This window comes from Aythya fuligula, chromosome 1, assembly GCF_009819795.1.
Source record: "Aythya fuligula isolate bAytFul2 chromosome 1, bAytFul2.pri, whole genome shotgun sequence".
Classification (NCBI taxonomy): Eukaryota; Metazoa; Chordata; class Aves; order Anseriformes; family Anatidae; genus Aythya; species Aythya fuligula.
Window position 1 is genome coordinate 175,251,901 of NC_045559.1, and position 15,111 is coordinate 175,267,011.

At 40.8% G+C, this 15,111-nt stretch overlaps 1 protein-coding gene across 1 annotated transcript in view; it reads right to left on the reverse strand.

Annotated features, from left to right (window-relative positions):
* Positions 1–4,579: 4,579 nt before the first annotated feature.
* VWA8 (von Willebrand factor A domain containing 8) overlaps positions 4,580–15,111 on the reverse strand; it is a 192,823-nt gene continuing 182,291 nt past the window's right edge. The window contains exons 43-45 of the mRNA XM_032186011.1: positions 8,477–8,575; positions 7,106–7,344; positions 4,580–4,977 (exon numbers count right to left, since the gene is read on the reverse strand). Coding sequence (XP_032041902.1) covers positions 4,869–4,977; positions 7,106–7,344; positions 8,477–8,575 — 447 coding nt within the window. The 3' untranslated portion in view covers positions 4,580–4,868. The remainder of the gene's footprint in view (positions 4,978–7,105; positions 7,345–8,476; positions 8,576–15,111) is intronic.

Here is a 15,111-nt window from a genome sequence, read left to right on the forward strand (position 1 = left end):
ATCACAACAATCTCAAGAGCAAGAAGACTTTATCTGAGTTAGGCAATTCGTTATTTATTTTGATGACACTGTAGATCCTATTTTTTTTTAATGTGTTTGAAGACTGAGCAGTACTGATAACCCTTTAGTGCTTGTAATACCAGAGTGTTACTCAGTTTCTCCTTTTTCTCAGACTTGCTGGTACAGGACAGATACTGCATACCACACCGCAGCACTGTGCATATTGAGAAATCAGCCACTGCTAAAATTGCATTTATGCAGTAGCTTTGCAACATGACCTTCTGAAACAGTCTGCTTCTGAACCAGTGCACGGCTGATGACAAAGGGAGACCTGTTCTGTTTTAAAGGTTAAAACGCAGGGTGTAACGCCCAGGTCCTCCAAGTTGAAATCCTTCTCCCACTGAAGGATTTGCTTTCAAAAAGCCTGTTTTTTAGGGGAATCTGTTTACTACAAGCTGCACATCACATGGATACATGGAGAGGTGTTTTGAGCAACATTTCTGTGATAGCACAGTTCCCTAAGTTATTGGACGTATTTTAGTTCAATCAATACGGCAGCGTCTTGTCTTCACCAATATCTATTCCAAAATGCTCAAATACTTTTACATGGCCACCTATCCTACACTGACTGTAAGGTCCAGAGCATCAGCCCAGGGTTGAAGACTGGAAATTCCCTTGCGTGATGCTCAGGGACTGTTGGACACCCATTGCATTGGAGATGTCTTTGACACATGTGAGGTGCTTCTGCACGTTGACTGCCATCACCATATTTCACCCAAGGAATGAATGGGAGATGTATTTTCTAAAAGGTTCATTACAAGGCTGGGAGAGCTCGTCTGCTCTCTCCAGATGTTGGCAGAAAGGACTGTAAATGATAAAATGCACATTTGTTTTTTTCATTTTTTTTTTTTTAAATGCTTTAAAAGGCTGAGGTCAACACAGACATGTTTGCTCCAAAAGCAGAATTAGTGAAGAACTCAACAACAACTTCCATCATACGTACAGCAGACAAACTGAAGACATTAACTATTTACACTGAAATGGTTTTAAATGCAGTAATTACACCCCCAGCTTTTTCTAAGGCAGGGCTTCTGTACAACAATCACATTTTCAAATCAGCTTTCCAGATTCAATACATATTTAGGAATTTCATTTTTATTTTTCAATAAATATCTTGTACATTCTCATTTTCTATAGGAATGTTATTTATTAATAAACAAGATAATGTGCAATAGCCAACACAGCACAAATGCATGTTTTGTTGGTTGTTTTTTTTTGGCTGTTATCCAAACAATTTTAATAATTGTTTTGTAATAATTAAAAAAAAATCTTAACATTTTAGGTGAAGAAGAATTGGCAGTCTTGTATCTCTTATTTCTACTCCCAATTAAGCATTTTTTTTTAAATTTAATTTTACATTATTATTATTTCTATTTATTTTTTAAATGCAGTATCTGTTGTATGTTTGTTTGCTTGAATATTGCATCTATCTGACCAGCAATTAGAACCTTTATTCTTAACTCCATCAGGTTCATGGCTAAGCTCTAACGTGACATTCAGAATTGTGTTTGACGCCTGATGTCTGTAAGGAAAACTGGTGGGAAAAACACAAAAACAAAACAAAACAAAAAACCAACACTGTACTGCTAGAGTCCAGTGTTCCCAGTCCCTCCCCACACTTCTGCTAACACCATTTTCCCATGAAGGACCATCAGGCTGCGTGTTCTTAAGTGGTGAATGTGTTTTGCTCTACATTAAAGAAACCTGCCTGGGCTTTATATTATATATAAATACATGTATATTTTTCTTGCACCTTATTTAAATAGTAATCCTAAATGGCTCTGTCCTGTTATCAAATGGATATTTAGTGAGAACAAACATGTTGTGTACATAAACAGGTCTAGACCAAAACTCACATTATAAGAGGTAGTTAAAATTGTTAATATGGCTAGAGCTGCTCACGAAGGCATTAGTGATGGGTCAGGACCCACTCAGGCTGATGGCTCTGGTTGTTTGCTCTGCCTTTTCATAGAATTAGATGAGTGCAGAGATGCTGTAACAAATAGTGAGAGAGATGGAAAAAACATCTTCATACACTTGCAAAGGAAACAAGAGTGGTGCACAACACGGGTGCCTGAACCGGTCCATTCATCAAAAGTACCAGGAACAGCTCTCACACTGCCCCGTCCACACTCCCTGCAGTGCCTGCCCTGCGGCTGTACCCTGTGGGCCCGTGAAACGTGAACTGAAACACAGCAGATGTGTCCTGAAGCAGAAAATAAAGCCAAACGGTGCAGAGGGGTGGCTTGAAATAGCGTGATGCTCAACGTGATTTACAGGGATGCCCAAACAAAGGGCTTAAAAATCAATTTAGCTTACCGTAGAGCCTCTCTTAACTAACACCGTTCTTTTATGATAATGATAGCATTATCATAGGATATGTAAATCTGGAGTGAGAGATTTTATCCACTCGAGTAATCTAGAAGGTGTCCTGTACATTTGCTAATGAACTGTCATCAAACGCTTCCCTTCTGAAGAACTGCTGGCAGGAAAAGCAGAGGTGCTGAAGAAACTTCCATTATAAATACATTTATCAACAGAAGCCCTAATATGCTAATTCTTTATTGCATGTAGTATCTTATGGCGTGTTTACAGGACCAGGATATTTCTCTTTCGAAGCATGCTTCACCAAGCAGCCATACCTGCGTGTACGTGGGTCTGTTTATGCGCACGAGCATGCATTTGTCCCAGCCAGGGACAACGCAGCGCTCCCCTCCCCATCTCCTCCAAACAGGAATTGCATCTTTAACCTCTTTGTTTTCATGTACGCAGTCATCATAACAATCCCAGCAAACCTTTGAAAAACGCCTTCCGTCCCCGTGTACCACGGAGAGGCTTGACGCCGGGCGGGCCATCAAAGCCAGGCGGTTATCTCGGCGGCCCTCTGGGGACAGCTGCTCCATGGGACTTCGGCAGGACGTGCCATTACACCAGCTCAAAGCCTGCAGCTGTTTCAAAAAAAGCCATTGTGCCAACATCTGTGCCCCAGAAGCCCAAACAAATCCTAAAAGCAGGAGATTCGGGGGGAACTTAAGGTGAAGGTTTTTGATGTCGCGATCCTGAACAACCCGTCCTTGGTTTAAGAGAGGCAGAGCCTCTGGAAATGAAGGTGCATCTAATGGGACTGGAAAATATACAGTGCCTGCTACGCTGAACTGCTCGTGGCATTCAGACTCGAGTGCAAATTAATCAGGGTACGTGGTTAGGCTGCTGCAGGACACGTGTGGTAGGGAATGGCCATTAGAAACCAGACCCTTCAAACACCAATGGTTGTATTTAACAAAATCAAAGTAATTTGCCTCTTCTCTTCCAAAAATACCATCCACAGTGCAGTTTCAGCATCTGTAAGAGAAATATTAGAAATATTGCAGCTCCTCCTTCATATTTTTGAGTACTCTCCCTGCCTTTATTCTAATCAGCTACCCTCAACTTAATATGAGCAGAGTACCAGAGATGATGCACCCTCCCCCAGCTCAGTTAAATCATAAATTCAAGTATTCCTGTGTTCCCAGTGCACTGCAAGATATCTGTTCTTTCGTTTATAGGGCGGGATTATTGCCTCATGGGACAAGCCAAAGAGCAGCCAACTGAATTTTGTCTTTATAAATATTTTAGATATTAAAGAACTATATTCCAACATGTATGTCTTGATAAAATGAAAACAGGTTTCTTTTTCCTTTATAAAAAGTAACATATTTTCTCATGTCTAGACCTCTCCTCCACTTTCGCCTTCAACAAACCCAAACAACACAGATCATGAAGGAGCTCTAGAAAAGTGCTAGTAACTATTTTGTCTCTCAATCAAAAAGGCACCTCCAGGTACTGAGGCCATCCCAGGGACTCTGGACAGAAGCAAAGCAGGACTCCATCATTCATCATGGAAAGGAGTTGGTGTAGTCATCCCGTCCTCGGAAATCATAGAATCACAGAATGGTTGGGTTGGAAGGGACCTTAAAGACCCCCCAGTCCCAACCCCCTGCCATGGGCAGGGACACCTCCCACCAGCCCAGGTTGCCCAAAGCCCCATCCAGCCTGGCCTTGAGCACCTTCAGGGATGGGGCATCCATAGCTCCTCTGGGCAATGTTGGCTGGTGGGTTTTTAAGACTGTTTTGACCCTTTTCACAGGCAGAACTGAAATAACCACTTCCCCCCCCCCCTCTTAACAGCCACTTTCTCCAGATCTGACAATGCTGAGCCCCGTGCCTGATCAGATAATGAATGTTTACGTGTGACCGTCAGTGTTTGCAAACCGCTCCATTGTTCCCAGCCTCCAGTGGCGAAGCCCCGATGTCCACCAGGACAAGAAAGCAACAGCAGAGGAAGGAAGGGTTTCCTGCCTGACAAAAGCAGACCTGCTTAAATTAGAGACAGAGTTAACTACCCATTCAAACATATGCACACAAAACACTGAAACAGATTGTCTGGCTCTGCTTTGTATAATATTATCAAATCCCAGAGAACCATGTCAGTAAAACCATGTGAGATGATGCGGCGGTGCTGGCAACCCATCAGCCAGAGTAATGATCACAAAGTGTCCTTTATTTATTTGTCTCTCTGGAAGAACATTCACTCGGTAACCTTCCTGAGATTTGCCTCAGCCCCACTGCAATTCTTTGAACACGTGAAGTTGGTTGAGGGAATTTCGGTGAAATTTTCCAGCACAGCTGCAGTGCAGATTTGGGTTGGTTTGCTGATGAGAGAACAGTTTGCATTTCATTAGTAGCTGTTTTTCCTTGGCTTCAGGGTTCGTATCTTCGGCAGGAGTGGGTTTCTGCTTTGAATTCCCGCACCGTGACGTCGGTGATGGCTAGGCACTTGACAGCATGGTCGATGTAAAGATCTGCTGCAAAATCTGGGGGATCTCTTTGGTATCCATGGCAATAAAAGACCGTCCTGCTGGCAGTGTCCTTTGCAGCCTGCGGAGCAGAAGGAGGGACAAGGCAGAATTACCATTTCCAATTACGTTTCCTACAGCAAGCTGGAGCTCCTTAAGAAAGGATGTTTTTACTTCTGAATACCTTGCAGTACATGCCATTCGTGTTGCTGTCACTATGCAATTAAGGGCTTGGGAAAGCAGCAGTGGGAGGAAACACTGAAAGCAGTTAGGTCGCAGAGGTCCCTTCAGCGAGACAATCAAGGCTATTTCTAGAGATTTTTTTATTCACATCCTCTTTCTGACGTGCAAAAAATCCATTTTGATCAAGGTACCCATGTCCCAGCAAGGTATTAACGCATCTGTTTTTCTGATGGCAGCTAGACATTTTCTCTGGAAAGGCAGATATTTACTTGCTCTAAATGTATCACCGTGTTTTGACTGAACTCACAGCTCTTTCATTTCAACACGTCGAGCAATTCTAAATGTGCTCTTTGTATTTCCTCTTCTAGACCACAGCAGATTAGATGGACAGATATTTTTTCTACAAATATTAGCCTGACACATTTTTATCCACAGCTTAACCTCCCTTTAAAAATAGCCAAACAAGATGTATTTCACTAAATCCACCTCCCTCATGTCCAGCCAGCAGGCTTGGAAGTTATTTTCTCACTGCTTTTTAAGCAAGTTTTATGTTATGCTCCACAGCATCTCTCCAGCGTTCAGCTGCACTGTTAAAGTGGGTTTTTAAAAAGCTGCTGCGAAGAATTCCCTTCTCCTTCCCCCCCAGCAGCTACAGGAAGGCTTTGTCTAATTCTGCACTTACACATACATAGAAAAGCAGCTCAGTGACAGCATTGTGTGCATGTCCCATACCCGCTGAACTAGGCAATTATAAGATCTCTTCTTACACAGCAGGATATGGTCAATGCTTTGCCTTTTTATTTGTTTTTTCCTCCTTTTTTATACTCCTAGCAGACGTAAGAGGACATTCTGTAATTACAGTCTTTCAGAGTGGATTTTTTTTTAATGCAGACAGCAGCTCTGTGATGCACAGACCTGCAGACAGGACTGATGCTGCCTGTGCAGCTCCATCTTTCAAACCTTCTTGTATCAAAACTGTGTACTGAGGGCCAACACCTTCTGGGCCTTGCCTCATTCTGCTCTAATCAGAGACGTGAACAGAAGCAGAAAAGGCACTGTTAATATCTGTGGCTGTAACAGCTTTCTGTTGTGTGTGCTGGTCCTCAGCAGATGCAGAACATCACCTGAGACAGAATTTCCTTATTTTCCCCTGTGCCCTAACAGTTTAAAGTACAACTATGTAGTAGCACTAAAAGCAGGCACATTGGCTCAGACCCTCCAAAGAATTTAGGTCTCTAACGCAAGGGGAATATCTGTGTCAAATTCTTGGCAGTTTTAAAGACCATAAATCTCCAGCTTCTTTGCTTTTATGCCTTAAGCCCACACATTTTCAAACCGTATTCTGGGCACTACCAAAGGAATCACATCTCTGTCATGATTACATGGTGGTATTACAGATGTGGGCAGCACGTGTCCTCCAGTGGGAGGACAAACTCAGTTGCTCCTTTAAGATGTTCACAATGTTTTGAATTAGCTGGCTGCAAGGCAGGTTTGCAAAGACCTGTGAACCAATCTCCTCCCCGACACAAATTAAAGCTTACTGCTTCTCTTTAGTAGATCAAAACCTTAGTGGAGAACACCAGCATGGGCAACTATACCTAACTTCACTGCATTAAAAGCATCACAGCATGGCTGAGGCTGGCAGGGAGCTCTGGAGGCCATCAGGGCCAACCCCCTGCTCAAGCAGGGACCCCCAAAGCAGGGTGCCCAGCACCACATCCAGGTGGCTTTTGAAGATCTCCAAGGCAGGAGACTCCACAACCTCCATGGGCAACCCAAGCCAGACCTTCACACAGTAAAGAAGTGCTTCCTGCATAGTGTATTTATTTTATTTTATTTTATTTTATTTTATTTTATTTTATTTTATTTTATTTTATTTTATTTTATTTTATTTTATTTTATTTTATTTTATTTTATTTTATTTTATTTTATTTTATTTTATTTCATTTTATTTTATTTTTCCCAGCATAGTTTTGCTTTATGATGAATGGAAACAAAGTTATTTTAGGGATATAACATATACTTACCTATCGGCTTGGTCTCCTAAGGATCCTATAAATATGGCAAAAGCATTGACTTGAGAATTGGTGGTCAGGACCTCGGCAAACCTTGATGGTTTAATACCGTATCGCTCGAGATTTGCGTCACTCAGGACGATAACAAAATATTCATCAGCCTCTTCCTTGGCGATTTCTCGAATGGCATGCTCTGTCCCTTCCAAGGTGTGATCGCCGCTCATGCAGAACTGAGCGTGGGCATGCATGACCTGTGTGCACAACGGAACCAAATGTAAATATGTAAGAAGACTTTATGAATAAACATTTATTTTGGCTGGCACCGGAGGGAGCAAATATTCATTTATGCTGTATTAGGGGGGTGCATCTTCAGAAATGCGGACAGTGCTCCAGATACCACAGAAGATGCATTTTTTTTTATATGTGTTATGTTTTATCATAAGCCAGGCATCAGTTGTTAAAACACACTGGGTCAAACAAACAAAATGACATACGGACAGAATTACAGAATTAGATGGGTCCCTAAGGAAGCTAAAATACTTTGATCAGCTGCAGTTTGAGTAGTAGCTACATTGCTATATATTTAAGAAAGAGGGCTTAGTTTCCTAACACTGCGACCAGTTCCCACCTGTTTATAATTTGCACTAGACTTCCAAGTCCTAACAGTGTCACGGTTGGTATCAAATATCTGATTCAGATAGTGGCAGCAAGTTTTAAAAATGTTGAAACATTTGCTTTGAGCTTTTATAAAATAAGTACACTGCCTGCATTGATGAGACTCTTTCCTATGTAGAAGGTGTGGAAATTCAGATGTTAGAAAATCCAGTCCCTCTAAACCAAATCTTTTAAAAATACTTTTTGAAGGAAGCTCAAATACACAGTTTTAATGTATCAAACTGCCAAACAGGTAAATCCTGCAATATACCTGATTTTTTTGCATCCTATAGCAGTAAAATTTTGATGAATACAGTCATCTTGCAATTGTGATTTAACATGTTTCCCATCTAGCATTGATGCACTTTCCCACTGCTACTAATTCTCAAAGGTACAAGGCTAATTAATGATCTAGGATCCCTCTACAGTTTATATCAGCCACTTACATGCTAATATTATGACCATGTTATTTAGGTAGAACTGCATATATCACTATATAACGTCTGGAATTTCCTATACCCTTTGACACACAGACAAAATGACACAACACAGCTGTCTGAAAAAAGGCATATCTAGCCTCAATTATTTTGACAGTCTCTGAAAGGCTCTCTTTCAGCTTTATGCAATCACACCTCTTTTGCTTCCTTATCTCTCTTCTATTTCACTCTTCTAACACTTTGCAGTCATAAAATCCTTAATTATCTAGCATCACTTATCAGTAGGATTTACCTTAAGAATCTCTAATCTTTGCTTATTGTTCTTGGGAACTTTGTCACTCCCAACCAAGGCGATGTTGAAGCCATCTCCTGAATGTCCAACAATATCGTACTGCAAGAAAGAAACCTCATCAGTCATCTGTTAGTCATACGCAGTCCTCGGGTCACAGTGACAGGAGAAAGATCAAAGGCAATTTGCTTTCAACAAGAAAACCCAAATGCTGTTTGCTGCATACGTTTATGAGCTGCTTAAGGGAACCACTTGAAATTTCTCACTGACATGAAAACATTGGAGAGAATCACTAACTAATGAAATTAAAGAACAGTTACTTATTTCTATGGCCTGTTTTTCACCTCACCCCACATACTGCAGAGCAGTGATGCATAAGATCAAGACCTTGCCCTCTCACATTGTCCACTTATTTTTTTAAAGTAGTAATTTTCTTTCTCTTGAGTCTGACAAACAAAAAGTGCATTGTTTGAGAGTAGCTTCAATGCCTGATGAATTGTTTTTGTGACCTCATTCTGCTCTGAAAAAAAGTACTACAAGCCTTTTTTTTTTTTTTTTTTTTTTTTTGTAAATCAACATTCCTTATATATGTGCATTAATAGATATCAGAGTGTGTGGAGAAGTGAATTCCAAGAGCCTCTGTACATTTTTGAAGGAGCATTCCCTTGTAGAAGATGCAGCACAAATGACATGTAGAGATGTATTAGTTCAAGTATCTTGTTGAACAAATAAGGTAGTAGTTGGAAGGCTTTTGTTTTATGTGAGAGTTGCATGAAAACCAAGACAAGCCGAGTTACAGCAAGGTCCTGACCTGACCTTTGTGTTGTGGATATGGCAATCACCCCAGGGAGAATTCACCAGCAGCACAAGAGAGTATTTAAGAGCTGTCTACGCCAAGTGATAGAGCACTGCCTGGATCCTGAGCCACCAAACCCCCAGTGTACTGCAGCTCGTATGACCTGCCCCTGGAGTGCTGCATGAACATGCCTTTATTTCCCCGGACTAGCTGGCACACAGCTGTCTCTAGCAGACAGGGAGCCCTTCTGCAATATTTTGCCTTTCTGTTACCTTTTATTCATGTGGTGCCTGGAGGTCCCTAATTCCAACATAATCATATGGCAAAAGTTGGGTCTCGTTCTCAAAGTCTTTCTCTCTTTTCTATCGAATGCCACTTTATTTGGTACAAGTTGGGTTGTGGAGATTGAAGAAATGGCATTCTTCATCAACAAAGCTCTTTTTATTCGTTTCCATGATGACAACTTACTTATCAAGGTTAAAAGAAAGCTATAGCAACTGGAACAACATTCCTAAATGTGACACCTCTGCAAAAGAGCAAATGTGCCACGTATAGGTTATTTCACCCAGGTTCACGCTTTTAGGACTGCCTCACATAACCCAGACTTTCTTCCTCTGGGAAATCTTAATATAATCTAGTCTCCATGCACTCCCATATCATTTTGCTGTTGGCTTTTCCAACTCCTGTTCTCTCAGCTCTTCCATGTCTTGTATTTGCTACCCAGTCTCAAGTAAACCTTTCTGTCTTTCTCTTCAAATCCTGCTTCTGCTCATATAACCTTTCCTCACTGTTAAGTCTTCACTCTCTCTTTCCTGACTAATATTTACCCGGTGTTTCTATTGTCCCAAAACAGTTATCTTTGCCAGAGAAAAGACATAGCAAATGAAAACACACACATTTTGAGAATAATGTTGAGGTTGCACTCAGCACACTTTGGGATTACTACAGGATGAGATCAAGAACTTGAACACACTTAAAAACGAGACGTTATTCAAATCAGAGGAACTAAATAAAGCAGTGACTCAATGGAGCAGAAAGCATACAGCACTAACATGGTTCTTACATAACGACAACAGCTTCCACAGATCTTCAGGATAGGCTCTTAATTTCAAAACCCTGCAAGACCTTTTCTGAGCAGTTTTGTATTCCCTTTAAAATCAACAACCTAATTATGGAAAGCAAAATGCATTCTCCTGTGTAAAATGAAGCCTGAATGCTCTGTAAGAGCTCCTTCCCAGCATTTCGTGGACCTCTCACCCAGGGTGTCCTGGTATCAGCCCTGTCAGACAGACTTCATGGGAACAGGACATGTTTTGTTATTTGGGAATACCACTTTGGTTCTTGGTACACCGTACTAACGGGCAAACCTTTTATCTCAAAAAGGCTGGATTTAAACTCAGCTTGACAGTCTGTGTGGATGGCTGTAACTCCTAGTTCAATCACCATGGATTTATCCCCCTTGTGTTACTGTATGAGCAGGGGCAGGAACACAGGAACACTGGCTTGGATTGATTTAAGTCAGCATAGGACTGGCAGTTTTTGTTTTGTTTTGTTTTATAAAATAGTGTGCAAGCATAGGCTCTCAGGACAAATCCAGCAGCAAAATACTTGTTTGTTACAGTGCAGCCTTAATTGAATTAATATATTACTGTGGTACAGGGAAGCTTGTTTTCCAGCCTCAGGTACACTGAGACAAGAACTGCTCTAATCAGAGCTTTGAGTACACATGTAAACACATTGTCTCTCCAAATAGCATCATTTTGCTGTTTTTCTTTCCTTACAGGCTAAACCAATCCCTATTCCACTGTTACATTTTGCACAAAATGGACCACTGTTGCTGCTTCAAATGGGTAAAATGGAAGACTCTGTTTTCTGCAGCTGCTGTACTAAAAGGTTTAATTTCTGAAGGCGTTTAAAAAAAGCTGAAAGAAGATGCATGCTGAATGTAAAAGGCAGTGTGAATTAGGCAGGCCTCTACTGGAGGGCTAGATATTTATAAATTCATCTCTTCTTCGGACAACACTGAGCATCTTTTATAATTCATTTCAAGCCTTTTGTTTATTATTTAAAAGAAACTGTTCTGCCAAGCATGAGAAAAAAATTTTCTTTTCCAGAATTAACAGTAATAAGGTAATTAAAAGTAATAAGGTATTCAGTAATAATAGTAATAAGTAATTAACTCCATAAGTAAATTATCCAAATGGAGAATGCTGAAATTGGCATTTAAAATGTGCACTGCCCCTTTAATATTGCTATAAATAAAATTTCCGACTCTTCCTACTAGTTACATAATATGCCATTTATTGAACCACTTACAATTTTTTAAAGGCTTCATAAAATTGCCATTGTACAATTTACTGGACATGCCTCTTAAATCTGCCATCATGTGCACAAATGACAGTAATTAGGGATGATATAAAACCATATGGTTTATGCGACAGACATAATACTACCTCTGCTAAAACAAAGAGTAAACTGCCCTTCTGCACATTTTGAAATAATTGACATGTGCAATAAGGTATACAAAAGATGCAAGAACTTCAACCCTGAAAAAAAAAAAAAAAAACTTGCTTGTTATAACTTACATATATAGAGGTTATGCAGCCACACATTTGAAAGGGTCAGGCACATGTGTAGGGTCACATTTAACCTCCATCATTAGGACGAGACTGAGAACGTGGCTTCTATTATCTCAATCACTCCCACCTCCCACTCTTTTCTTTACTAAACTGCTTCAAAAGAAGCATGGATGAGATGACACTGGAGGTGGGTTTTGAAACAGGGCTGTTAATGTAAATGGGTTTTCTGACTGTGGATTGAGCCTCCCATTTCCCCCCTTGACAAGGAAAGATGCACTGCCTGCACTTACGGGAAACAGAAGCAGGCACGTTGTTCTGCACAGGCATAAAAAGCTAATGAATACCTGCTGGCACTATTTTAACCTTCTATGAAGGACAACATCATTATCTGCTTGGTACAGCCACGTACCCAACATTTAGCTCTTCTGTAAAAGAGGAAAGGAGAAGGTACTCTCTACCTTCTTTCGGTACTAAGAAGACCAATCATCATCAGTGGTACTCAAGGGATACCACATATGGGGAGAGTTCAGATGGCAGGATAGATCACCCATGAAAAAACCCACCTGATTCTTTCACAACCTTATTTAGCAGAGAAGTAAACCAGGTACGAGCAAAAAGGTGATCCTGAGCAAAGGCCAAGTACTGGTTTCCAAAGCTTGCAATGTGCTTTGATAGTAAAAGGGAACATTACCTTGCAAGTCCCCCTTGAATGTTTTACTCAACAAGCCTGAAGGTCCCCCAGATTCAACACTTGTTATGCAAGAAAACCCCTCAAGAAACCCCTCAAATTTGTGGCATGTATTGCTGTGACTCTTACAAATGGGGCTGGGGGTGTTGGTTGATGAGCCTGCAATGTGTGTTTACAGCCAAGGAACCAACTGTATCTTTGGCTGCATCAAAACAAGTGTGGCCAGAAGGTAGAAGGAGGTGATTCTCCCCCCTCTGCTCTGCTCTTGGGAAACCCCACTTGGGAGTGCTGCATCCAGCTCTGGGGCTCCAGCACAGGAAGGACATGGACTTGCTGGAGTGAGTCCAGAGGAGGGCACGAGGATGATCAAAGGGCTGGAGCACCTCTCCTACAAAGACAGGCTGAGGGAGTTGGGGTTGTTTAGCCTGGAGAAGAGAAGGCTTCAGTGAGACCTTATAGCATCCTTCCAGTGCTTAATGGGGGCCTACAGGAAAGCTGGGGACGGACTCTTTGTCAGGGAGTGTAGGGATAAGACGAGGGGGAATGGCTTCAAAATAAAATAAGGTCAATTTAGATTAGATATGAGGAAGAAATTCTTTACTGTGAGGGCACAGGCTGCCCAGAGAAGCTGTGGATGCCCCATCCCTGGAGGTGTTCAAGGACAGGTTGGATGGGGCTTTGAGCAACCTGGTCTAGTGGAAGGTGTTTCTGCCCATGGCGGGGGAGGCTGGAATTAAATGGTCTTTAAGGTCTCTTCCAAACCATTCTATGATTCTATGAAGTCTTGTATTTTAGAGCTGGATATTTTAGAAATGCTCTTATTTTTATCAAAGAAATGACTCAAGGAGTCTGTTGGCACATGCCTATGAGACTTCTGATATGAGAGGATTGTGTCACATAGGTTAAAAAGAGATACTTAGCCTAATCATTGGATCATGTTAAAACTATAGTTCAAACCCAATAAATGGTTCTATTGGTTCTCATTTTCAGTGTTCAGTGAAATATAAGGCCACATCTTGTTTGCTGTTCTAGTTATTTCTAGGGAGACATAATACTTATGTAGATACCATGATTGGAGTGAATCAAATCCCAATGAGGCATCAAAGAGAGAGATGGAAGAGGAAAAATACATTTTTCCCCTTGTGCAAACGCAGCTCTGTAGTTGAGAGAGCGCATGCTGGATCTGACCTGCCTTGAATCAAAGTGCTATTACTGGCTCACGAAAGTCCTCTCTCTAGGGGAAGAAGCCTTAAATGAAGGAAAGTTGTCCCAGAACCAACTTAAATTGATCAGATGTAGAAGATGACAACAACTTTTTCTCCCTATCACTAAAATTTCCAGCATCTTCCTCAGCCACTGTTACTTTAAGTATAAAATTAGCCTTATAATTCTCTTGACTCATAGAGATTGTGAGGACAATATAACTCCTGTCTTACTGTTATCAGAGTGGCAATTTTCACAACTAATAACTGCACATAGTTTCAGTGTCAGTGTTTTTATAAATTTTAAGTGTTAGAGAGCACATTTACTGTTGCACCTAACTGTGTATTGAGATATTTATGTGGCAAAATACAGGGTTTCACCTACGTGCGGTGCAAAACACCAGCCAACAGCAAGTACTGCCAAACAAAATACAATAATCTGTAACAGACACAGAGGGATTTGAAAGGTAATGATACTTAGATTTAAAAATCCCAGAACTGAACATGTTTTTTAATTACCTTACTGATTCTGTACATGAAACTGCTTGGCTCTCTAGTTCTACATGTTATTCCTTTACCATGCACCTGAGGGTCATATCTGCGTTCTCAGCTATAAAGCTGCACTGGAAATAAGGACAAAAGGTTATCTAGTACTACACTACATCTTTTTCAGTGTCAGTACCTTCTAAAAAACTGTTCTCTATTGCATAAATGTAGAATGACTCATTGTTCACAACTGAAGAATGGGTGTACTAAAACAGTGAAAAAACATTCCATTTAGCTTTTCCATTTAACTCAAGATTTTATCAGTTCCTTGATTTTTTTTATCTCCTCTAAACTAAGCTGTTCTTGCCTATCTAGCCAGTTCTTGTATTGGGACACTTCCAAACCCATTATAATCCCTGCCACCTCATCTACATCTTTCAGCTCTACAAGAACTTCTGTGAGATGGGGGACCAAAGCTGCATATTTTACTCCTCAAGTGGATGCTCTGTGGATGTTTACAGGGGCATTCTGATGCCTTCTGCTTTGTTCTCTGTTCTTTTTCTAACATTCAATTAACCTTTTGACAGCTGGTGGGCTCTGAGTGTTCAAAGAACCATACACCATAATTACAAGATTTCTTTGCTGAGCACTAATAAATAGTTGAGAGTGAACACCAGTAGACAGCTGAGAGTTTCTCACTGTGTATTTAAAATTAGGATTATTTTTTCCATCTGCAGTACTATACATTTGATAGCACCAAACACCATCTGCCATTTTATTTCCTAGTGACTATTTATTGCCAAGTCTTTTTCTCCAACTTTTTGCAGTTTGATTTCTCTTCTTGTTTTCCCAAATAACTTCATACAGATAGCAACTTTTATCACCTC